Source organism: Gymnoscopelus braueri (assembly GCF_963280865.1).
Source record: "Gymnoscopelus braueri genome assembly, chromosome: 14".
NCBI lineage: Eukaryota > Metazoa > Chordata > Actinopteri > Myctophiformes > Myctophidae > Gymnoscopelus > Gymnoscopelus braueri.
This window is the reverse complement of record NC_137619.1, coordinates 6298275-6323274: the sequence shown is the minus strand read 5'-3', so window position 1 is coordinate 6323274 and position 25000 is coordinate 6298275. Positions and strand designations below refer to the sequence as shown.

At 42.5% G+C, this 25000-nt stretch overlaps 1 protein-coding gene across 6 annotated transcripts in view; it reads right to left on the bottom strand.

Annotated features, from left to right (window-relative positions):
* Positions 1–25000, bottom strand: part of LOC308100396 (LIM domain-binding protein 3-like) — a 66675-nt gene that overhangs the window by 29625 nt on the left and 12050 nt on the right. For 5 of the 6 annotated variants that reach the window (XM_080449430.1, XM_080449433.1, XM_080449432.1 and 2 more), the window contains exons 3-4: positions 11262–11413; positions 3614–3689 (exon numbers count right to left, since the gene is read on the bottom strand). In XM_080449430.1, coding sequence (XP_080305556.1) covers positions 3614–3689; positions 11262–11413 — 228 coding nt within the window. Of the gene's footprint in view, positions 1–3613; positions 3690–10373; positions 10395–11261; positions 11414–25000 lie in introns of those variants that run through there. The other variant, XM_080449435.1, reaches the window with a different exon arrangement.

Here is a 25000-nt window from a genome sequence, read left to right as displayed (position 1 = left end):
AGTGTACTTAGTTACTTTCCACCACTGCAAAGATACAAAGATACCAAGATACAAAGTTACACAGCATATTTGTGTCTTTGTAGCTGAAGTTGAAACCAGCCCACTTATTTGTAGCTTTTGTAGCAGCTATACATGTGTCACTGCATGGCTTCCATTGAAAAATTATGGTAGCCTGTATCTTTGTAGCTGGCAGTGTGAACGCAGCATGCAGGGTTAAATGAAGACTCAGGGTATTTGTGTGTTTCATAACCCTCTGAAGAGGTGAAATGCATTAGCGAGACGTGCTAAATGCTAATCATGTGACAGCTTATTATTGTGCTTTGTGGCTGAAATCTGCACTCATGCCTCAACCACGCTGAACCCAGTGAAGACAACCTAACACACTCTATCACTGCTGCTACGGGGTTAACCACCAGAGGGCACTCCACTGACCTCATTCCCCCCCCCCAGATTCGGTACAAACATGGGGAGGAACTCATTCTACTATTATGCCACTAAAGTGTGGAATGTCCTGCTATACCACCAAGACATCAAAAAGTGTGACTCCCTCATTGTCCTCCTTTAAAACCTCCATAAAAGAACACCTTTCTAGCCTGGTTCCAGACCATAGACCCCGCCCACTCTCTGAGTGGACTGCCTCTCTTGGTCTGGTGTTGTAAATGTGAACCTAGGATTTATTCGGTACAAAATGTATTGTCCAATGGGGGTGGGGAGATGGGGGTGGGGAGCCCTTAGGATTGGTTTAGGGATATTCGAATCCCCTCCCCCTTGTAATCGCCTACACTGTAGCCAATGTCAGACTGAAGCTCCACGCAGCTTCAGTCTGATAATCAGGCTAGCGCCTTTCTGCAATCTACAACTGGACCTAGACAAGTCTTCTAGCTTGACAAAATAAATGACCCTCCACTGTTTTTCTGTACATATACTTTTACTGCTCCTAGTGTTGATGATGTCATGTATAGTATTGTATGTCTGGTATGGACCTGTCTTAATTTTGTCGACTAAAACTATGACGAAAAATGTTGGTTGACAACTTTTTTTACACTGACAAAAACAAATTAAAAACTAAGCTATGATGACTCAACTATAAGCTTTTAGTCTAAACGAATTAGTTACCTCTTTGGCTTAAGCGGTTAAATGGGGAAGTGGTCGGTCCACTGGCCTTTGGACTTCAACCGGTCTGGACTCAAGACAGGTTGACCCAGGCTGTGGTGCAGACCAGTTCTATACTTGGGACATAGTTGGGGGTCCGTGAGGGTTAGACGGTGATATCTGGGGGAGGGGGGGGGGGGGTTATCATGTTGACCCAACACTGTAAGCCCAAGGATTAAAGAGACGGGGGTCGTTTTATCTCCTCTGGTGTCACAGTTAATTACTGCTGCTCTCGTTGACATTCTACAAGGTCTGGTTCCATATAGGAGTGGCAGATAGTTCACTAAGTCAATCATCAATGGATATTAGTTCATCTCTTCTGGTGTCTGGGGTTTGAGTTCATACAGAAGCACAGATATTATATCTTCATTCTAAAACCTTCTGCTTTCTGCCTTAAACGGTGCTCCCATATTGAATGTATAAGGTCCCATGCCTGCTGCCCACGTTCAGGATGACTGAGGAATTCTGTGCCTGTTATTCTATCCTATATGTTTGGCATGAGTTCTGCCTGTCCTTGGCTCTCTCATGCATTTGCTATTTGTCATGCATTTAAATTTAGCAGCGTCGTTTCAACGTTTTAATTTTTCTAAACAACCGTTGTGAATGCAACAGAGTGACACATTTCCCCGCGATTCAAGCGCCGCAATTCTTTTCATCTCGTCTCGTCAATGCACCTTCCCAGCTCTCTACAGAGAAGGACAGAGCGATACATCGATACGATGGGCCACTTAAACCCTATATGGTTAACCAGAGTCCCTATCAGGGCTCTATACCCTATATGATTGTGTTTGTGTCCATCTGTGTTTGTTGTGTTTCTGTTTGTCTGTTGATTACTTATTTATTGTTGCACTGTCTGTGCTGCTGTAACACATAAAAAACATAAAGTATATCTCATCTCTCATCTCATACTAGGGTATTTTCTGTTTTCTGCTGTTTGTGGGTAAAGCTCTTTAAGCGGTTAAAGGGATATTTCATTTTCAAAAAAACTTTGGGTCATTTTATCATCTACTCAGGCTTTTGTGAGACCCCCAGACCGTTTTTAAGTTGCTTGATTCAGTATTTAGATATATGATATTCATTTAATCAGACACGCCCCCTTCCTATACAAACCCATTATAACTTCAAACTCCATTTTAACCATGTTAGATTTATCAAAAACACCCGTCCTCGGTTCTGGTGATTCACCCCGCCCTCCTAATACGCGAGGGGGCCGTGTTTTTTCGATAAATTGTATTATATTTTTTGATTGTATTTAATTTTTTTCATTTTCCAAAAATAATATTAAAAATAAATGAAAAAAGTTATCGAAAAAACACGGCCCCTTCGCGTAGGGTAGTGCGGGGGGTAGGGGCTAGCGCAAAGCCCATAGGCGCGCGTTTTTAGCTGTGGCGGACCCGGGATGGAGTTATGAAGTGTTTCTACTGTGCCATTCATCTTAGGATATCATAACATCATAGAAAAGGTAAGAAAACCGAGGGCCAAAATTCCCCTTTAATGGGTTAAAGAAATACACCCGAAAATGACCCCTCAGGCCCTCTCCCCTTTTCTATCAATGAATTATTTACTCTCCTTTGAGCTCCCACTCAGTTTTGACTAAAATAAATAAATAAATAAAAACGTAGTTCCAGATCCACGGCAGAGTGTGAACGTTCTGAGTCTACCTCCTTCCTTCCTTCTGTCTGTCTGGGTTCAAAGGTCAAAGGTGTTTGTTTGTTTACCCCATAGTGGCTCCTGATTGGAGCAGAGCCATCTCTCTCAGCGTCTCCTCAGAGTACAGGCCGATGGGACAGTTATACTGCTTCCTCTGGCCCGGGCTGGACGGCGCACACTCTGCCTCTACTGGCCCGGAGGAGGCATTGCAGGCCGAGAGGCGGCCATTGACGTGGACTGGCTGATCCTTTGGGGGCGGGGGGAGGGGTAGGGGGGGGGGGGGGGGAGGGGTGTAGGGAGGTGGAGGGGTATAGGGAGGGGGGAGGGGTGTAGGGAGGGGCCACATATAGGTGGTCGATGTTGACTAAAATGGCTGATATCGTGAAAAGTATTGTTTTGTATAATTTTTTTTTATTATTTCGTAATGGCTCAATATGATAAGGTCGCTGTCGGGTGGAGAGCTTGTATGTACAATACTGGACCGCTGCTGTTCAGGAAATAGAAAAAATAACCTCAACTTTCACTTCTAAAATTCTTTAAGATTAGCGAAAATGGCTGAAAAGTAACAGTTTTGGACATATGAGGTTTCCACCTGACAGAAACTAGATCACAGAAGGGGCGGGGCAGCTGCATTTCCTCTCACTACCACAAGGAGGCGGTAGTGCTGCGTGTCTCTCTTTGACTGAACTCTTCACCGTGTTCAATTCATTACTTCATGAAATCCTTCAAAATGTCATGATTTTTTTTTATGGCGTGTGGAGAGCCTGGTGATGTGAGGTCAGAGGTCAGGGGGGGTGGGGGTCAGTCCTACCTGCTGGTGGGGGATGATGGGCATGGGAGAGTCCAGTCTGGGGACTGCTGCAGCCATCGGGGAGGGACGCTTTGACCTGGAAGAAAAACACACATAATACATATAAACTTGTATCTAATTTGTGTCAGTAGAGCACTCGCCTTATGACCACAAGGTCATGGGTTCGATCCCGGGCACCGCCAACTCAGCGTATGAGTAGCGCGGGCAAGTTGTGCGGTAAGTACTGGGAGCTGATGGTAGGTGTTGTTGTAATAATATGGAAGTAGAAGGTTTCTGCCGGACAACAACGAGACATGTTTTCATGTCTATGGAACAATTGGCCTTCCTGAGGGAACAGGAAATAAATTAATAAATAAATTAAACACAGCTAACAGTTGGTGGAAAGATAAATGTGTGGCAGCGTTTCCATGACAACAGCTCTCTGATGCTGATGCTTGACGACATGCTTCAAATCCCCTATGGATTTATCATCATGATTATTACAGTGTTACAGTGTGTGTGTGTGTGTGTGTGTGTGTGTGTGTGCGTGTGCGTGTGCGTGTGCGTGTGTGTGTGTGTGTGTGCGCGCGTGAACACATGTAAACATATTGAACACAGGAGCAGGTCAGGAACGCTCGTTATGCAGAAAATAGCAGATGGGCTATTTTCAGCGAAAGCTTTCCCCACAATAGCAGAAAACAGATTAGACACTAGTATAGATCCCTGAGGAACTCTGCTCCATATAGGGTTTAAGTGGTTAATACAATGTTCAGAAACGGGTCAAAAATAGACCATTTGGCCATGATTGGCCAGCCCAACCCATCAGCTTTGTGGATTGGTCCAGCTTTGCGTGACGTTTGTGCCACTGAACCAAAATAAGTGGTAGAGCACACAATAGGACGCCATTCTGTTACACAACACGATAAGAGGTGTCGCAAATCGGTTCTTGCTTCCTTCTGAGAAGTGATCTACTGTAACGATGTACCTGAGAGGAGGGCCGAAGAGGCACGGTCACGTTACGGTTGCCATGGGACACGAGGTCTACCACTTTGGAGGGCTCGGCTATGGCGACACGGCAAGGATTGATGTTTACGTCTTTAACACAGTGTCTTTACGCTGGAGGAAGTTGACCCCAGTGACACCTGGAAGAGGAGAATGTCACCTTGAGGTTCCATCCAGGCGCCACTACCACACAGCTGTGCTCATAGAAAATACCGTCTACATCTGGGGGGGGAGTTGAATGGATGCTTTGCAACGTGCTTTATGCGTTTCGTGACGACGACGCCCACCGATGGTTCAAGCCCAGGGTTTCTGGGACGGCTCCACAGGCCAGGTTGGGCTACTCAGCCTGTGCCTTGGGGAAGGTCATGTACGTCTATGAAGGATGCACCCGTAGTGAATGGACCGATGGTAGCAACCAAGGTATCTACTACAAGTGGTGGTGTCCAACTTGTATGCAGTGGTGGAAAGTAACTAAGTACATTTACTTAAGTACTGTCCTTAAGTAACATTTTTAGGTATTTGTACTTTATTTGAGTATTTCCAATTTCCAATACTTTTACTTCTACTCCACTACATCTCAGAGGCAAATATTGTACTTTTACTCCACTACATTTAGTTGAAAACTTTAGTTACTAGTTACTTTTCAGATATAAATGATTATATTAGGAAACATGCATTAACCACTTTAACCCTATTTCATACCTAGGCTATTTGAAAATAGCCGATCTACAAGCTCACAACGCGTCGCGTTGTGAGCTTGTAGATCTGCTATTTTCAAATATTTAGTACTTTTACTTTTGGTACTTTAAGTACATTTTGATGCCAATACTTTTGTACTTTTACTCAAGTACATTTTGAATTCTGGACTTTTACTTGTAACGGAGTATTTTTATATTGCAGTATTGGTACTTTTACTTAAGTAAAGAATTTGAGTACTTTTTCCACCACTGACTACAAGTGGTGGTGTCCAACTTGTATGTACAAATTTGACTACGCCACGATGGTCTGGTCTCTGATTATCACCAGAGACACTCCGTCACGTGCTTCATCACTAGTGCTGTCAAAAATAATCGATTCAGCGATGCATCGCGATTCGGCCGTGAACGATTCTGAATCGATTCAGCAACGTCACATAATCGATTATAGACGTTTATATTTATTGTTCATTTTCTGGCCTCGGGTTGACAATAAAGTTGTGAAGTTTCAAATACTTCCGGTAGCAACGGGTCATTGACATGCGCAATCCATTGAACTGTGCTGTAGCTACATGCTGCTAAGCGCTAACGCTAGTACAACAACAATATAATGGCTGAGGGAGACGACCGCGACAGACCGCGAGCGATTAAAAACGCACCAAGTGTTTGGAAAGCGGACATCTGGACACATTTTGGCTTCTATGAAGTTGATGGGAAACTGGACAAGACGTACGCTGTGTGTAAAACCTGCCACGCAAAAATTAAGCACGTTGGCAATACAACTAATGTGAAGAACCATGTTGAGCGTTGGCACAGTGAGTTGTTGTCTTCAAAGACTACAACAGTCAACACATCCCAGCCAAAGATTGACGAGGCGCTAGTGTCAACTATGCCGACCAACTCCGAGAGAGCAAAGAGGATCACCCGATCTGTGGCATGTTTCATAGCGAAGGATCTACGGCCATATTCAGTTGTGGAAAATGCAGGGTTTCGCAACATGCTGAAGACAATTGAGCCCCGGTACAAGCTGCCGTCAAGAGCTACATTCACTGATACTGCAGTACCCGCACTCTACAATGAAACCAAAGCAAAGGTAATGGAATCAATGAATAAAGCCAGTCGTCTAGCCATTACGTCTGATGCCTGGACTTCAGTCGCAACAGAGTCCTATGTAACGATAACGGCACATTATATTAGCGAGCATTGGCAGATTCTATCACATGTGCTGCAGACGAGAGCAGTTTATGAGAGCCACACTGGTGTTCATATGGCGAAGCTACTCACTAACGCTATGGAGGAATGGCAGCTAACAGATAAAGGTGTTGTGCTGGTGACAGACAACGCCAGCAATATGACACGTGCTGCTGAATTTGGGAAATTCCCCCATGTTAGATGCTTCGCGCATACATTGAATCTCGCTGCGCAGCGGGCGCTTAAGCTGCCGACGCTCTCCAGGCTTCTGGCCAAAATCCGACGTATCGCAACATACTTCCACCGCAGCACAAAGGCAAGCAGCATGTTGACAGTAAAACAAAAACTTCTTGGACTAACCAACACTAAAGGAGAAACAAAGAAACTGTTAACTGATGTCGCCACACGGTGGAACAGTGCACATGATATGATGGAGAGGTTTTTGGAACAGCAAGCTGCAGTGCATGCCACCCTGCTGGCTCCTGAGATCAATGTAGATGAGTCTGACCTCTTCACTCTAAACAGAAATGATCTGGTTAATGCAGAGGAAGCAGTGAAGGCATTACAACCAATGAAGGATGCCACCGTATTGATGTCAGAGGAGAGCAATCCAACAATTTGCCTCATTGCACCACTATATGCACAACTCCTCCAGACCATGTCAGACACCATTGGAGACCAACCAGTGATGTCAAGAAGGCCATCAAAGCAGATCTCCTTAAGAGGTACAACACTGAACCAGAGAAGAAGCTCCTTCATACATCCTCTGCCCTGGATCCTCGCTTTAAGGGACTGCCTTTCCTGACAGAGGAGGGGAGATTGGATATCTATGCAGGAGTGACTTCAGAGGCTGCATCCTTGGAGGTAATTTTAACCTTGTAAAACGTATAGAATTAAACAAACTTTAAATTGTAATAATGTAATGTTAAGTAGCTACAGTCAGTAAAAAAAAATTATAAGACTGAGAAAAATAGTTATCTGTTGTGATGATGTGAGCTGCTGCAGAAAGTGACTGACTGAGAAAGTGGCGTGCTGCTAAGTGCTAACTGCTGTTTTTTGCTCTTTATTTTGTTCAAACACAGGATGAGAGGACACGTAGGACAGAAGCAGATGAAGCGCCAGGCGGAACAGGAAGTTCAGAAACCCAGAAAGAGTTGCTGTCTGTGCCCGTGGATGACGAGGTGTCAGACACACCAGGCCCCCCTGCTCCCAAAAGAAGGGCCTCATCGCTGCTTGTGACTTTGCTGGGATCTGCTTTCGCTGACAACAATGAACCTGCAGTACAAATCAAGACCACCTATGCCAAGGCTGAGGAGGAAATGGACATGTACTGCAGAGCCCCATCTGTGACTCTCACTGAGGATCCCTTGGACTGGTGGCATCGCCATGAGGGCACATTTCCTCTCCTCTCTAGGTTGGCAAAGAGATACTTGTGCATCCCAGGGACAAGCGTGTCTGCAGAGAGAGTGTTCTCCACTGCAGGAGATGTTGTCACTGCAAAAAGAAGCACTCTCACACCAGAGCATGTCGATCAACTTGTGTTCTTACACAAGAACCTTGATGTTCCTAGATGCTGAACAGTGAGTGAGTGAGAGGCTATGTTCTTTAGGATTAGGTCAAACTATTTCCTCACTCTGAAACTGATATTGAACTCAGACTGAACACTGAAGATGTTTGCACAAATGTTGTAGTAGGCTAGGCCTACACATTCATTCTATTTTGGGTTTACAATTTATTTTATTAAGATTTATGTTAACATTTTGATATTTTGTATGCACACTGAAGATGTTTGCACAAATGTTGTAGTAGGCTAGGCCTACACATTCATTCTATTTTGGCTTTACAATTTATTTTATTAAGATGTTAACATTTTGATATTTTGTATGCAGCAGTGTGATGTGATTGCCACATAAGGATTGGATTCTCAGGTACACAATTGTCCTTGTCTTAAGGCTGCTAAGCTGCTGTTTTTTTTGTATAATTTAATTTAACAGTTGCACTAATAGGTAGGCAAGGCCTAATCCTATACTGTTTTGGTTTACTACTTGAAAGAAAGTTTCACAGTATTAAGTGGTTACTGTAACTGTACTGTGTGTTGCACTGAATATTTGTTGGGTTGTTGTTACTTGTTGTTGTTACAACAATAGTGTGATTATTTTTGCACAGTTCAGGGAGTGTTCTGTCTTACTAGAGCTGCTTTATTTTTACTGTGTGTATAAAAAAAAGGCAGCACAAAATGTCACTGCAGTTAAGTAGAGTGACTGATTTGATTCATGTTTCCTTTTTGAGCTTTGAAATATGCCTTATCCTCAATAGCCTGTACCATCATTTATATATTTTTGTTTCCAATTTTATTTTATTTTATGTTATGACATTTATGTCAAGGAGACAGGAGAGTGATCAGTGATCACTGATTATTACACAGCAGTTTCAAAATAAAATATGCTGTTCAGTATATCTGACTGCTTGTATTGATTTGACTGATGAAAATGTGGCCATGTTCTTTGCAGTGTACAGTAATATAGTAAAGTGTGATGCATCGCGATGCATCGCTGAATCGAATCGAATCGAATCAAATTATTACAAGATTAATCGTAATTGAATCGAATCGTTACCTTGTGAATTGTAATCGAATTGAATCGTGAGGGCAGTGCCAATGCACAGCTCTATTCATCACATCACTCTGCCACCATCATCGGTACAAAGATGTTTGTATTTGGGGTGCGAGGGGCCGGGGACAACGACAACATCAGAGTGTTTGACACAGAGACCGACTGCAGGCTGAAACACACCTTCTCAGCTTGTTTCAGGAGGACGCTGGGGGTCATTCAGCCTTTACCTACAATGGAGAGCTGTACATACTGGGTGGTATCTCAGTAGAGGGCCATCAATCTTATCTGTGGAGATTCAACCCAGAGACCTTCTCCTGGAGGAAGGTCGAGACCAAAGGGAAAAGCCTGCGTTGGATGTATAGGATGTGCTGTTGCATTGTGGGAGATCGTATTGTCCTCTCTGGAGAATACGACACACCCTGTACAGACCTGTATATCTTAGACTTGAGTCCTAGTCTGAAGACGTTATGCAAGCTAGCAGTTATTCAGTACGATCTGGAGCAGTCAGAACTCCCACACAACATCGAATGGGAACTGGCAGCCATGAGCCATGGCGCTGCCGCCTCAACACCGCCCTACGGACCGTCTCCGAATGTCCACGAGCCGCTCCAACTAACCAACCGCCTGTCCTCCCTGGGATGGCTCCAGCAGAGGTCGGACGAGAAGCATCCCACGCTGGCCCTCACTCGGAAGGCACAGATGAGTGAGTCCCACCTCCTACCAACTGGAAGCTCTTTAAACAGGCATGTGCCGTGCATAAAACTTGACATGGTTTATGCCCCGCCTCCTATGGAGGAATTTATAAAAACGGAAGCCTGACGCGGGCATCAGTACGAGGGCCGTCACCAGTTATTATATTATTATTATATTATATAATAATCAGGGGGATTGTGAGGTGCAGCCTCTCTCTAGACGCACAGCCTTTGAGCAGAATTCCTTTTCAGTTCAAGGAAGCGCATGTTGGAACAATCTACCCACTAACATAAGAGAGAGTCCATCCTTTACATTTTTTAAGGTCCAACTAAAAGGATGGATCATGGACAATCAAACATGACCATTTTAAAATATGCTTAAATGTAGTCCCCCCCCCCCCTTTTTTTTTTTTATTTAATGTTTCCTTAGTCTCTGGTATTTTAGGTCTTTTTTACTGTTGCTTTTGTCTCTTCTGTTTGTACCCTCTTAGTAATGTTTATATGTGCTCTTTTTGTTATGTTGCTTGTTTTCTGTATGGGGACTACGGCCAGGTTAAAGTGGGTTAAAGTGGGTTAAAGTCAGACTCACTTGGTCATGGTGAGGGCCAGGTTGAAGTGGGTTAAAGTGGGTTAAAGTGGCTTAAAGTGGCTTAAAGTGGGTTAAAGTCAGACTCACTTGGTCATGGTGAGGGCCAGGTTGAAGTGGGTTAAAGTGGGTTAAGGTCAGACTCACTTGGTCATGGTGAGGGCCAGGTTGAAGTGGGTTAAAGTGGATTAAAGTGGGTTAAAGTGGGTTAAAGACAGACTCACTGGGTCATGGTGAGGGCCAGGTTAAAGTGGGTTAAAGTCAGACTCACTTGGTCATGGTGAGGGCCAGGTTGAAGTGGGTTAAAGTGGATTAAAGTGGGTTAAAGTGGGTTAAAGTCAGACTCACTTGGTCATGGTGAGGGCCAGGCTGAAGTGGGTTAAAGTGGGTTAAAGTCAGACTCACTTGGTCATGGTGAGGGCCAGGTTGAAGTGGGTTAAAGTGGGTTAAAGTCAGACTCACTTGGTCATGGTGAGGGCCAGGTTGAAGTGGGTTAAAGTGGATTAAAGTGGGTTAAAGTGGGTTAAAGTCAGACTCACTTGGTCATGGTGAGGGCCAGGTTGAAGTGGGTTAAAGTGGGTTAAAGTCAGACTCACTTGGTCATGGTGAGGGCCAGGTTGAAGTGGGTTAAAGTGGGTTAAAGTCAGACTCACTTGGTCATGGTGAGGGCCAGGTTAAAGTGGGTTAAAGTCAGACTCACTTGGTCATGGTGAGGGCCAGGTTGAAGTGGGTTAAAGTGGATTAAAGTGGGTTAAAGTGGGTTAAAGTCAGACTCACTTGGTCATGGTGAGGGCCAGGCTGAAGTGGGTTAAAGTGGGTTAAAGTCAGACTCACTTGGTCATGGTGAGGGCCAGGTTGAAGTGGGTTAAAGTGGGTTAAAGTCAGACTCACTTGGTCATGGTGAGGGCCAGGTTGAAGTTGGCCATCTTGATCTTGTTCTGAGCCTCCAGGTGGGTCATGCCGTCGGTCCCCACGCCGTCGATGGCCACGATGATGTCACCCTGAACCAGGTTCCCCATGGCCGCCTTGCTGCCCGGAGTGATCTGTACACACACACACACACACACACACACACACACACACACACACACACACACACACACACACACACACACACACACACACACACACACACACACACACACACACACACACACAGGGTTACTATACTGGGACATCAACATTTGAGGACAGCGATTTTATGAATACCATTTTCACCTTTACATACAGTGAAAGGAGACAGACAGTAGGACAGCTGAGAGACAGACAGTGTAGGAGAGACAGACAGTAGGCCAGCTGAGGGACAGACAGTGTAGGAGAGACAGACAGTAGGCCAGCTGAGAGACAGACAGTGTAGGAGAGACAGACAGTAGGACAGCTGAGAGGGAGACAGTGTAGGAGAGACAGACAGTAGGCCAGCTGAGAGACAGACAGTGTAGGAGAGACAGACAGTAGGCCAGCTGAGAGACAGACAGTGTAGGAGAGACAGACAGTAGGACAGCTGAGAGGGAGACAGTGTAGGAGAGACAGACAGTAGGACAGCTGAGATGGAGACAGTGTAGGAGAGACAGACAGTAGGACAGCTGAGATGGAGACAGTGTAGGAGAGACGGACAGTAGGACAGCTGAGATGGAGACAGTGTAGGAGAGACGGACAGTAGGACAGCTGAGAGGGAGACAGTGTAGGAGAGACAGAAGAGTTTCTGAACTATCCACAGCCCTCCTCTGAGACACAGACAGAAAATGGGGTCCCTCATTATTATGTATTTTATTTTTCCAGTTAATCCTGGAATCAAGCCATCCAGGCTCCTGTTTGAATCGTGACGTTTGTGTCTGTGTCAAAAAAAAAATGTGAAAATCATAAAAAAAAGGGTACTTACATATAGTAGGCTATTTATATTTATATTTATTATAATTTATTTTCATTTTTTGGTTTGATTTATTTGACTATAATTTTTTTTTATCCCACGATGTTGTAACCCTTATTTTTCACCCGGTGCCAATTATCAAAGTGATCCTGGGCGCTACACTCCCCCCACCAGCCTAGGGAGGCCAGAGCCGAGCTCATGCCTCCTTCAATGCATGAGAGCCAACTGACCTTCTTGTCACCTGACAGGGGGGGAGTTTCCCCGGTAGGACGTAGCGCGTGGAAGGAACACGTTATTCGAACCAGTTCCTTTCTCCTCCATCAGGCGCCCCGGATGGCCAGGGGGAGGCGGTATAGAGACCAGGATTACTACATGTTTTTGTGAGGGTATTAACTACCCTAGGAGACACGGGGAGAACATGCAAACTCCACACTGAAAGGCCCTTTCACCAACTCCACCTAGGGTATGGGCACTGATGACGCGGAGGAGAAGACACGCCCCCAGTGCCCACAGCGTCCCAGGACCTTCTAGCTGTGAGGCGACAGCGCTACCGACTGTGCCACCGTGCCCCTTTGATTTATTTTAAACCGACAAACAAAGAGAACTGTGGTATATGGAGACATCTCACTGACCTTGGTGGAAACAGAGGAATAATGGAACAAAGCTGACTGAAGCCTTCTTCACAATGAATAACATTCTAGGATTTCTATAGGTTTATCCATAGTGAAACATCCTCCACAATCACTCATTTATAGGCTTGTCCTTAATGCCATATCGGTGTCAACATCTTTACCTCACACACACACACACACACACACACACACACACACACACACACACACACACACACACACACACACACACACACACACACACACACACACACACACACACACACACACACACACACACACACACACGTCACCTAGCAACAGCTGTCCTTCCAACGCACAATAGAACACAGACACGCACACGCACACACACACACACACACACACACACACACACACACACACACACACACACACACACACACAGTGCCAGTGTGTGACTCATGCTAGTTGACATTTAAACGCAGTGAGGAGGTGTTATGTAATGATATGTTATTATGATATTTGGTCTAATGGTGCGTTTATATATAGGTTCTTTATCCAAAGCACTTTACAGGAAGCATTACACTCACTCATTCACACACACATCAACTGAAAACCCACTTTTTAACGTAGCTTTTAACTAGCAGTGGTGGAAAAAGTACTTGCATGTTTTACTTAAAGGGATAGTTCACCCCCACAAAATCTTTTTTTCTATCGATTAGTCACCCCATGGAGACTTGAATTCATGGATTATTATTCTTTTGTTGCATTCCCAAGACAACAATTTGATGACCAGTAGGCAGCGGTTCCGGTAGGAGACACAAAAGGAGACTCTTTGTGTCTACTGGAACCGCTGCCGGTCATCAAATTATTGGCATAGGAATGCGACAAAAACAAAAGAATATCCATGAACTCAAGTCTCCATGGGGTGACTAATCGATAGAAAAAAAGTCATTTTGGGGGTGAACTATCCCTTTAAGTAAAAGTATCAATACTGCAATGTAGAAATACTCTGTAAGCAAAAGGCCTGTGTCAAAATGTTACAAAAGTATTGGCCTCAAAATGTACTTAAAGTACGGGGCGGCAGTGGCTCAGGGGTAGAGCGGCCGGATGGAAACCGCAAGGTTCCCAGTTCGATCCCGGGCTCCCCCAGTGTTAGTGTGGAAGTGTCCTTGAGCAAGACACTGAACCCCTAATTGCAGGTTGGTGCCTTGCATGGTTTCCTCCTCCATCGGTGTATGAAGGTGTGAATGAATGGGTGAATGTAATGCACAATCTATGTAAAGCGCTTTGGATAAACGCGCTATATAAATGCACCATTTACCAAAAAAAAAGTACTAACATGCAGTGGTGGAAAGTAACTAAGTACATGTACTTAAGTACTGTACTTAAGTACAATTCTGAGGTATACTTTACTTGAGTATTTCCAATTTCCAATACTTTTACTTCTACTCCACTACATCTCAGAGGCAAATATTGTACTTTTACTCCACTACATTTACTTGAAAACTTTAGTTACTAGTTACTTTTCAGATATAAATTATGATATAATGAAACATACATTAACCACTTTAAACCTATTTTAAACCTAGGCTATTTGAAAATAGCCGATCTACAAGCTCACAACGCGTCGCGATGCGACGCGTTGTGAGCTTGTAGATCGGCTATTTTCAAATATTTAGTACTTTTACTTTTGGTACTTTAAGTACATTTTGATGCCAATACTTTTGTACTTTTACTAAAGTAAAATTTTTATTCTGGACTTTTACTTGTAACAGAGTATTTTTATATTGCAGTATTGGTACTTTTACTTAAGTAAAGAATTTGAGTACTTTTTACACCACTGCTAACATGTTCGGAAACAGTCTCACAACGCGTTGAGCCTATGTATAAAACAGGTTAAAGTGGTTAAAGTTATGATGTTTTTTAAAGTAAAGATACGACAAAATTGTACTTAAGTACAGTACTTGATTAAATGTACTTAGTTACTTTGCAGCACTGTTAACTAGCATCTTATGAGATGTGTTGCTCAGCACCTTGATGTTGCTGCTGTGTTGTTGTTGTTTCAACCTGTTTTAGATGATTGTCTATTCTACATGCTATAAGCACCTTGAGCTGCATTTTGATGTATGAAAAGTGCCGTATAAATAAAGCTCTTGATCATTATCATTACAGTAAAAGCTTCCAAACAGCATCAACATAATTACACTGTAGCTCCATAGTGAACGCAGTGAAGGGACACATTATATGAGAGAGAGAGAGAGAGAGAGAGAGAGAGAGAGAGAGAGAGAGAGAGAGAGAGAGAGAGAGAGAGAGAGAGAGAGAGAGAGAGAGAGAGATAGAGAGAGGAGGGGGGGCTGGATTAACGACCACAGCACACATGATACTGTATGGCGTGAACACACACACACACACAGACACACACACACACACACACACACACACACACACACACACACACACACACACACACACACACACACACACACACACACACACACACACACACACACACACACTCTCTGTGTGAGTGGTTGGCACATGTCACTGTCACAGTAAACACACATTCACTTCCCTTTGGTTCTATAATGTTCTTATAGGCCATACATGGGCAACTGGCAGCCCGGGGGCCACATGCGGCCCCCACCTTCACTTGATGCGGCCCGCAGGTTAATATCAGAATAGTGATATATTATTGATTTCAGCTGTTACAATTCCAAACATGCAAACATGACCTGCTGTAATTACTTCAGTCTATATTTGTAGCTTATTGACTAGTATTAACATTCTATTGTTTTTTATATGTCCAATGTATTTGTATTTAAGATCATAAAGTTAACATAAGTATAACTAAATGCATTTCAAATTAAATAAAATGTTGCTTTTCAGGATTCCAATTCAAAAATAAAACAATTAATAAATCAGGATTCCAATTCCAAAATAGCAAAATTAGCCGATCTAGTGCGACGCGTTTTGAGCTTGTAGATCGGCTACTTTTGCTACTTTTGTGTGACATAGAATGTCTGCCCAACAGTATATGCAATGTGGCCCTCTCCATCATCACAGTTGCATCACCCCTGTAATAGGCTCTATGCAAAGCAGCCATATTGGAAAGAAACCAGGCCTCTTCCTTACTTTGTTCACAGGTGTTACCAATAATACTAATGAAGGCTCTGTTCCATTCTGGTTGTTATTACAATGATACTAATGAAGGCTCTGTTCCATTCTGGTTGTTATTACAATGATACTAATGAAGGCTCTGTTCCATTCTGGTTGTTATTACAATGATACTAATAAAGGCTCTGTTCCATTCTGGTTGTTATTACAATGATACTAATAAAGGCTCTGTTCCATTCTGGTTGTTATTACAATGATACTAATGAAGGCTCTATTCCATTCTGGTTGTTAACAATGATACTAATGAAGGCTCTGTTCCATTCTGGATGTTATTACAATGATACTAATGAAGGCTCTATTCCATTCTGGTTGTTAACAATGATACTAATGAAGGCTCTGTTCCATTCTGGATGTTACAATGATACTAATGAAGGCTCTGTTCCATTCTGGTTGTTATTACAATGATACTAATGAAGGCTCTGTTCCATTCTGAATGTTATTACAATGATACTAATGAAGGCTCTATTCCATTCTGGATGTTATTACAATGATACTAATGAAGGCTCTATTCCATTCTGGTTGTTATTACAATGATACTAATGAAGGCTCTGTTCCATTCTGGTTGTTAACAATGATACTAATGAAGGCTCTGTTCCATTCTGGATGTTACAATGATACTTATGAAGGCTCTGTTCCATTCTGGTTGTTACAATGATACTTATGAAGGCTCTGTTCCATTCTGGATGTTACAATGATACTAATGAAGGCTCTGTTCCATTCTGGATGTTACAATGATACTTATGAAGGCTCTGTTCCATTCTGGTTGTTACAATGATACTAATGAAGGCTCTGTTCCATTCTGGTTGTTATTACAATGATACTAATGAAGGCTCTGTTCCATTCTGGATGTTATTACAATGATACTAATGAAGGCTCTATTCCATTCTGGTTGTTAACAATGATACTAATGAAGGCTCTGTTCCATTCTGGATGTTACAATGATACTAATGAAGGCTCTGTTCCATTCTGGTTGTTATTACAATGATACTAATGAAGGCTCTGTTCCATTCTGGATGTTACAATGATACTAATGAAGGCTCTGTTCCATTCTGGATGCTACAATGATACTAATGAAGGCTCTGTTCCATTCAGGATGTTACAATGATACTAATGAAGGCTCTATTCCATTCTGGTTGTTATTACAATGATACTAATGAAGGCTCTGTTCCATTCTGGATGTTACAATGATACTAATGAAGGCTCTATTCCATTCTGGATGCTACAATGATACTAATGAAGGCTCTGTTCCATTCTGGATGTTACAATGATACTAATGAAGGCTCTGTTCCATTCTGGATGTTACAATGATACTAATGAAGGCTCTGTTCCATTCTGGATGTTAACAATGATACTAATGAAGGCTCTGTTCCATTCTGGTTGTTACATTGATACTAATGAAGGCTCTGTTCCATTCTGGTTGTTACATTGATACTAATGAAGGCTCTGTTCCATTCTGGATGTTACAATGATACTTATGAAGGCTCTGTTCCATTCTGGTTGTTATTTCAATGATACTAATGAAGGCTCTGTTCCATTCTGGATGTTACAATGATACTAATGAAGGCTCTGTTCCATTCTGGATTGCTTTTCAGGATTCCAATTCAAAAATAAAACAATTAATAAATCAGGATTCCAATTCCAAAATAGCAAAATTAGCCGATCTAGTGCGACGCGTTTTGAGCTTGTAGATCGGCTACTTTTGCTACTTTTGTGTGACATAGAATGTCTGCCCAACAGTATATGCAATGTGGCCCTCTCCATCATCACAGTTGCATCACCCCTGTAATAGGCTCTATGCAAAGCAGCCATATTGGAAAGAAACCAGGCCTCTTCCTTACTTTGTTCACAGGTGTTACCAATAATACTAATGAAGGCTCTGTTCCATTCTGGTTGTTATTACAATGATACTAATGAAGGCTCTGTTCCATTCTGGTTGTTATTACAATGATACTAATGAAGGCTCTGTTCCATTCTGGTTGTTATTACAATGATACTAATAAAGGCTCTGTTCCATTCTGGTTGTTATTACAATGATACTAATAAAGGCTCTGTTCCATTCTGGTTGTTATTACAATGATACTAATGAAGGCTCTATTCCATTCTGGTTGTTAACAATGATACTAATGAAGGCTCTGTTCCATTCTGGATGTTATTACAATGATACTAATGAAGGCTCTATTCCATTCTGGTTGTTAACAATGATACTAATGAAGGCTCTGTTCCATTCTGGATGTTACAATGATACTAATGAAGGCTCTGTTCCATTCTGGTTGTTATTACAATGATACTAATGAAGGCTCTGTTCCATTCTGAATGTTATTACAATGATACTAATGAAGGCTCTATTCCATTCTGGATGTTATTACAATGATACTAATGAAGGCTCTATTCCATTCTGGTTGTTATTACAATGATACTAATGAAGGCTCTGTTCCATTCTGGTTGTTAACAATGATACTAATGAAGGCTCTGTTCCATTCTGGATGTTACAATGATACTTATGAAGGCTCTGTTCCATTCTGGTTGTTACAATGATACTTATGAAGGCTCTGTTCCATTCTGGATGTTACAATGATACTAATGAAGGCTCTGTTCCATTCTGGATGTTACAATGATACTTATGAAGGCTCTGTTCCATTCTGGTTGTTACAATGATACTAATGAAGGCTCTGTTCCATTCTGGTTGTTATTACAATGATACTAATGAAGGCTCTGTTCCATTCTGGATGTTATTACAATGATACTAATGAAGGCTCTATTCCATTCTGGTTGTTAACAATGATACTAATGAAGGCTCTGTTCCATTCTGGATGTTACAATGATACTAATGAAGGCTCTGTTCCATTCTGGTTGTTATTACAATGATACTAATGAAGGCTCTGTTCCATTCTGGATGTTACAATGATACTAATGAAGGCTCTGTTCCATTCTGGATGCTACAATGATACTAATGAAGGCTCTGTTCCATTCAGGATGTTACAATGATACTAATGAAGGCTCTATTCCATTCTGGTTGTTATTACAATGATACTAATGAAGGCTCTGTTCCATTCTGGATGTTACAATGATACTAATGAAGGCTCTATTCCATTCTGGATGCTACAATGATACTAATGAAGGCTCTGTTCCATTCTGGATGTTACAATGATACTAATGAAGGCTCTGTTCCATTCTGGATGTTACAATGATACTAATGAAGGCTCTGTTCCATTCTGGATGTTAACAATGATACTAATGAAGGCTCTGTTCCATTCTGGTTGTTACATTGATACTAATGAAGGCTCTGTTCCATTCTGGTTGTTACATTGATACTAATGAAGGCTCTGTTCCATTCTGGATGTTACAATGATACTTATGAAGGCTCTGTTCCATTCTGGTTGTTATTTCAATGATACTAATGAAGGCTCTGTTCCATTCTGGATGTTACAATGATACTAATGAAGGCTCTGTTCCATTCTGGATGTTACAATGATACTAATGAAGGCTCTGTTCCATTCTGGATGTTACAATGATACTTATGAAGGCTCTGTTCCATTCTGGTTGTTATTACAATGATACTAATGAAGGCTCTATTCCATTCTGGATGTTACAATGTCACTTATGAAGGCTCTGTTCCATTCTGGTTGTTAACAATGATACTAATGAAGGCTCTGTTCCATTCTGGTTGTTACAATGATACTAATGAAGGCTCTGTTCCATTCTGGTTGTTACAATGATACTAATGAAGGCTCTGTTCCATTCTGGTCATTACAATGATACTAATGAAGGCTCTTTTCCATTCTGGTTGTTACAATGATACTAATGAAGACTCTGTTCCATTCTGGTTGTTACAATGATACTAATGAATTGGCTCTGTTCCATTCTGGTCAAACAGATTCAGGGTGTTGACTCACTGGAAACACTCTGTTACACCAGTGGGTCTCAAAGTGTGGTCCAGGGTTCCTTGAGAGGGTTCAAAATGGACTCTTACAGGGAGGTCTGTAACTCTGAGAGTGTACAAATGGAACCAAATGGACCATTACAGGTTCATTTGGTTCCATTTGTACACTCTCAGAGTTATGGGGTCCTTGACATAAAATCAGTGTGAGAACCACTGTCCCTCACTAAATGGAACAGAGCCTTCATTAGTATGATTGGTAACTCATGTGAAGGAAGTAAGGAAGAGGCCCGGTTTGTTAGAATACAATACAATATTGAGGCTCTTTAGTTTAGAGTGTAGTGGAATGATGATTAGTGTCATCGTTGGAACCCTGATGGAGAGACACCATGTTACCATCAGAGAGAGAGAGAGAGGGGGGGGGGGTGTCTATATTTAGACCACATGGCCTCTCTCACAGCCTGGGGCCCCATACTGATAGATAGATAGATTTTTTTTAGACAGATAGAATTTAGGCATTTATCAGACGCTCTTAATCCAGAGCGAGTTACAGTAAGCAAGGACAACACAAGATAATACATCAAATGCATGTTATAGTAGTGATAGTAATCTAATATTAAAGTAATACGTACGTAAGAACCTATAATCAGCCTTCATTGAAACTATACACACTATATGATGTCAGGTCAACAATGACCTGGCATCTGTCTACATAACATGATATCTATAACTATATAACTATAACTATTATATAACTATAACTACAACTATAACTATAACTATAATATAACTATATAAACTATACACACTATATGATGTCAGGTCAACAATGACCTGGCATCTGTCTACATAACATGCTATCTATAACTATAACTATAACTATAATATAACTACAACTACAACTACAACTATAACTATAATATAACTATAACTATAACTATAACTATAACTATAACTATAACTATAACTATAATATAACTATAACTATAACTATAACTATAATATAACTATAACTATAACTATAACTATAACTATAACTATAACTATAACTATAATATAACTATAACTATAATATAACTATAACTATAATATAACTATAACTATAATATAACTATAACTACAACTACAACTACATAACTATAACTATAATATAACTATATAAACTATACACACTATAGGATGCCAGCTCAACAATGACCTGGCATCTGTCTACATAACATGATATCAAACTTACATTTTAGCCTTTGCATTATCCTGCAAGGTGGTCAAGGCTAGGGCTAGTGCTACAGGCTGAGGTGGAGTCTGAAGAGGAGAGTCTTCAGACTACGGCGGAAGATTGGGAGTGAGTCTGCAGTTCTAAGTGCAATGTGGAGTTCATTCCACATGGGAGCCAGAAGGGAGAAGAGTCTGGGACGTGTGGATGGATGGATGGATGGATGGATGGATGGATGGATGGATGGATGGATGGATGGATGGATGGATGGATGGATGGATGGATAAATTGCAGCTAACTGGCTCAACAGTTTATCAAGTCTAGATAGTGTTTTGTGAGAGCAGGATTATCTAACCCATGGGAATGTGAGGCCCGGCCGACCACACAGTGGCCTGGATTCAACCACACACGCACGCACGCACACACACACACACACACACACACACACACACACACACACACACACACACACACACACACACACACACACACACACACACACACACACACACACACACACACACACACACACACACACACACACACAGCATTCCACATGTCCCCATCTCCCCTTACAGTAAACCTCCCTCTAACAGCAGAGTGAGAGAAAGAGAGAAACACAGAGAGAGAGAGAGAGAGGCACACACACACACACACAGAGAGAGAGAGAGAGAGAGAGAGACAGACAGACAGACAGACAGACAGACAGACAGACAGACAGACAGACAGACAGACAGACAGACAGACAGACAGACAGACAGACAGACAGACAGACAGACAGACAGACAGACAGACAGACAGACAGACAGACAGACAGACAGAGAGAGAGAGAGAGAGAGAGAGTGGGAGGGGGTAAAGTTTCATACGAAGTGAAGCTAAGCCTGTAGTACATGTGTATGTTACAGTACATGTATATGTTACATATACATGTGTATAATATGTTACAGTACCATGTTACATATACATATGTTATTTCACACTAGTTACCAGTGTGAAGCCAAGCCTGAAGCAGTGAAGCGCATTGGACATGGTGGCCAATCATAGGTACTGCAGCTTATGCAGCTCAGAAAAGCCAATTCTCTGACATCTTTTAAATCACTTCTAAAAACACATCTGTTCAGGAAAGCCTTCCCCTATGGTCACCTCATCTGAAGAGAGCCTTCCCCTATGGTCACCTCATCTGAAGAAAACCTTCCCCTATGGTCACCTCATCTGAAGAAAACCTTCCCCTATGGTCACCTCATCTGAAGAAAACCTTCCCCTATGGTCACCTCATCTGAAGAAAACCTTCCCCTATGGTCACCTCATCTGAAGAAAACCTTCCCCTATGGTCACCTCATCTGAAGAAAACCTTCCCCTATGGTCACCTCATCTGAAGAAAGCCTTCCCCTATGGTCACCTCATCTGAAGAAAACCTTCCCCTATGGTCACCTCATCTGAAGAAAACCTTCCCCTATGGTCACCTCATCTGAAGAAAGCCTTCCCCTATGGTCACCTCATCTGAAGAGAGCCTTCCCCTATGGTCACCTCATCTGCCATCATTGTGTTGCATATATGTCTGTATCTGTTTGTTTGTCGATGTGGGCAACGAGACCATAGTTTTTGTTTTGGTCTCATTTTAGCTTGATTGTTTCAACGTGTTTATTTCCTTTATTGCTTGTTAGAATTAACTTGTTAACTATGTTATTCCCTTATGCTTTTTTAAACGTGTATGTTTTGCTTATATATGTTATGCTCCAACTGTTGTACAGCACTTTGTAACTCTTGTTTTGAAAAGTGCTATATAGTACTTATTATTATTATTATTACGGCTGGGGCCAGACACATGCATGAGCGAAAATGGTTTCGACCAATAGGCTCGGCTCACGAGCAAAACGCGTCCTCGGGGCCGGGGCGGCCCGTCGGTCACCAAATGGCCCGAGGGAGAGCGTAGTGCACGGCGTCGAGTCGGTCCGATAGCTGGTGGTCCAGAACCGCCAGAAAAGCCTCTGGCCCCATGTGGCCCAAATGAGACAACTGAACCTCAGCCTCAGCTTGATTTGGACGATTCCCCACAACCTAGTCTGTTTTATCACGTCTACTGAACGGAAAACCATCCAATCAGGATCAAGGAATGGGACTACTAGCCGTTTAAGAATCTTCATTATTTGCCAATTATTTGGGGGCCCGCATGTAATATCCTCACAGCCCCGCCCACATCGCTGGAGGAGTGTGTGTGTGTGGTATGTACAGTGTTATCTCCTGACCTTCAGCATAGAGGCTAAAAACAGACGCAGCCTGTCAGCAGGCCTGGCTGTCAGACACACACACACACACACACACACACACACACACACACACACACACACACACACACACACACACACACACACACACACACACACACACACACACACACACACACACACACACACACACACACACACACACACACACACACACCATTGGTACTTCTTAGGTACAGTATTTAGCTGCCACTGATAAATGCCAACATTGTACATAATACATATTCTGTCCGTTCACAACTTTTGTCCCAGACAGCATAGTTGAAAATAAAAGAATAAATGACTTGCTGGATTGTGATATAATTTGCTGTGTAACTTGGTGGGCTGGTGACCTATTGACCTTCTCCTGTAGCACCAACAGTAGATCTGAAAATATAACCTGGCATATCGCCATGGAAACCTGCTGAGCTCATACATACATACATGCTCTGAATGAACCCACATGACCTACACATCTCATAATATAAGAGGAGCAGCTTGTTGGTGACGCCATCACGGCCTTTCCTCCGGTGGTGCCCATCCTTTTGGCTCAACCCCCCCCCCCCCTCCTGTTGGCCCCGCCCACCAGCACACAGCCAGGAGGATGAAAACAAAGCAGCACTCCTCTCCTCTCCTCTCCTCTCCTCTCCTCTCCTCTCCAAACTCACTCACTCACACGCATCGATTTAAAACAACCCTTAATTCACACCTCAACAAAGTTTACAAAGGCTCCAGACTGCCGGGTGTCACACCAGCATGAATTAACATAGGAATGAGCCTTATACTGTAGATGCATATCAATGGTCCATTGTGTGACCTGTAGTGTATGTGTTAAGCAAAGTGCACGTGACGACGTCTTTAAAACAGCGTCCCACCACTAACAAAATCACCAATACAACACTGGTCAGTGGGAGCGACACTGATCTCGTTCCTCCTCCAGATTCGGCACAAACGTGGGGATGAATTCATGCAACTATTATTATGCCACCAAAATGTGGAATATCCTCCTAACAGCCATCAAAACATGTGACTCCCTACCCGCCATCAAAGAGCACCTGTCTGTAATTTACAACCTGTGGGTTGTTACCCCCAGGGCGGCCCCCACATGATTTTGGGGGGATCCCCAGATGACAGTGAAGTGACCATTTAAGGATTTTTAAGACCTTTTTAATACCTACAAATCAACAAACTTAATATAAAAACTGGTCAAACATTAGGCAAATTGTCAAATAATATATATAAGAAAGAGGCAACAATTGTGAAAATAGCAGATCTACAAGCTCGAGCTTGTAGATCTGCTATTTTCACCATTTTTATCTGTGGAACCGAAAATGTGATGCCTCAACTCCTCCATTTCAAGTGCTTATCAGGGTGGGGGGTCCCCCGTTCAAATTTGGGGGGGTCACGGCCTAAAAAGGTTGAGAAACACCAACCTAGACAAGTCTTCTAGCTTGACAAAATAAATGACCCCCAACAGTTTTTTATGTAAATACACTTTTACTGCTCCTAGCATTGATGATCTCTTAGTATTGTATTGTATGCCTTCATATGTCTTGATGAAGTGATTGTGAATACATAGGACCACAATGGAAACAGTCTTTTTGTGTTATCCTTTCAGCATTATTGTATAACTGTACCT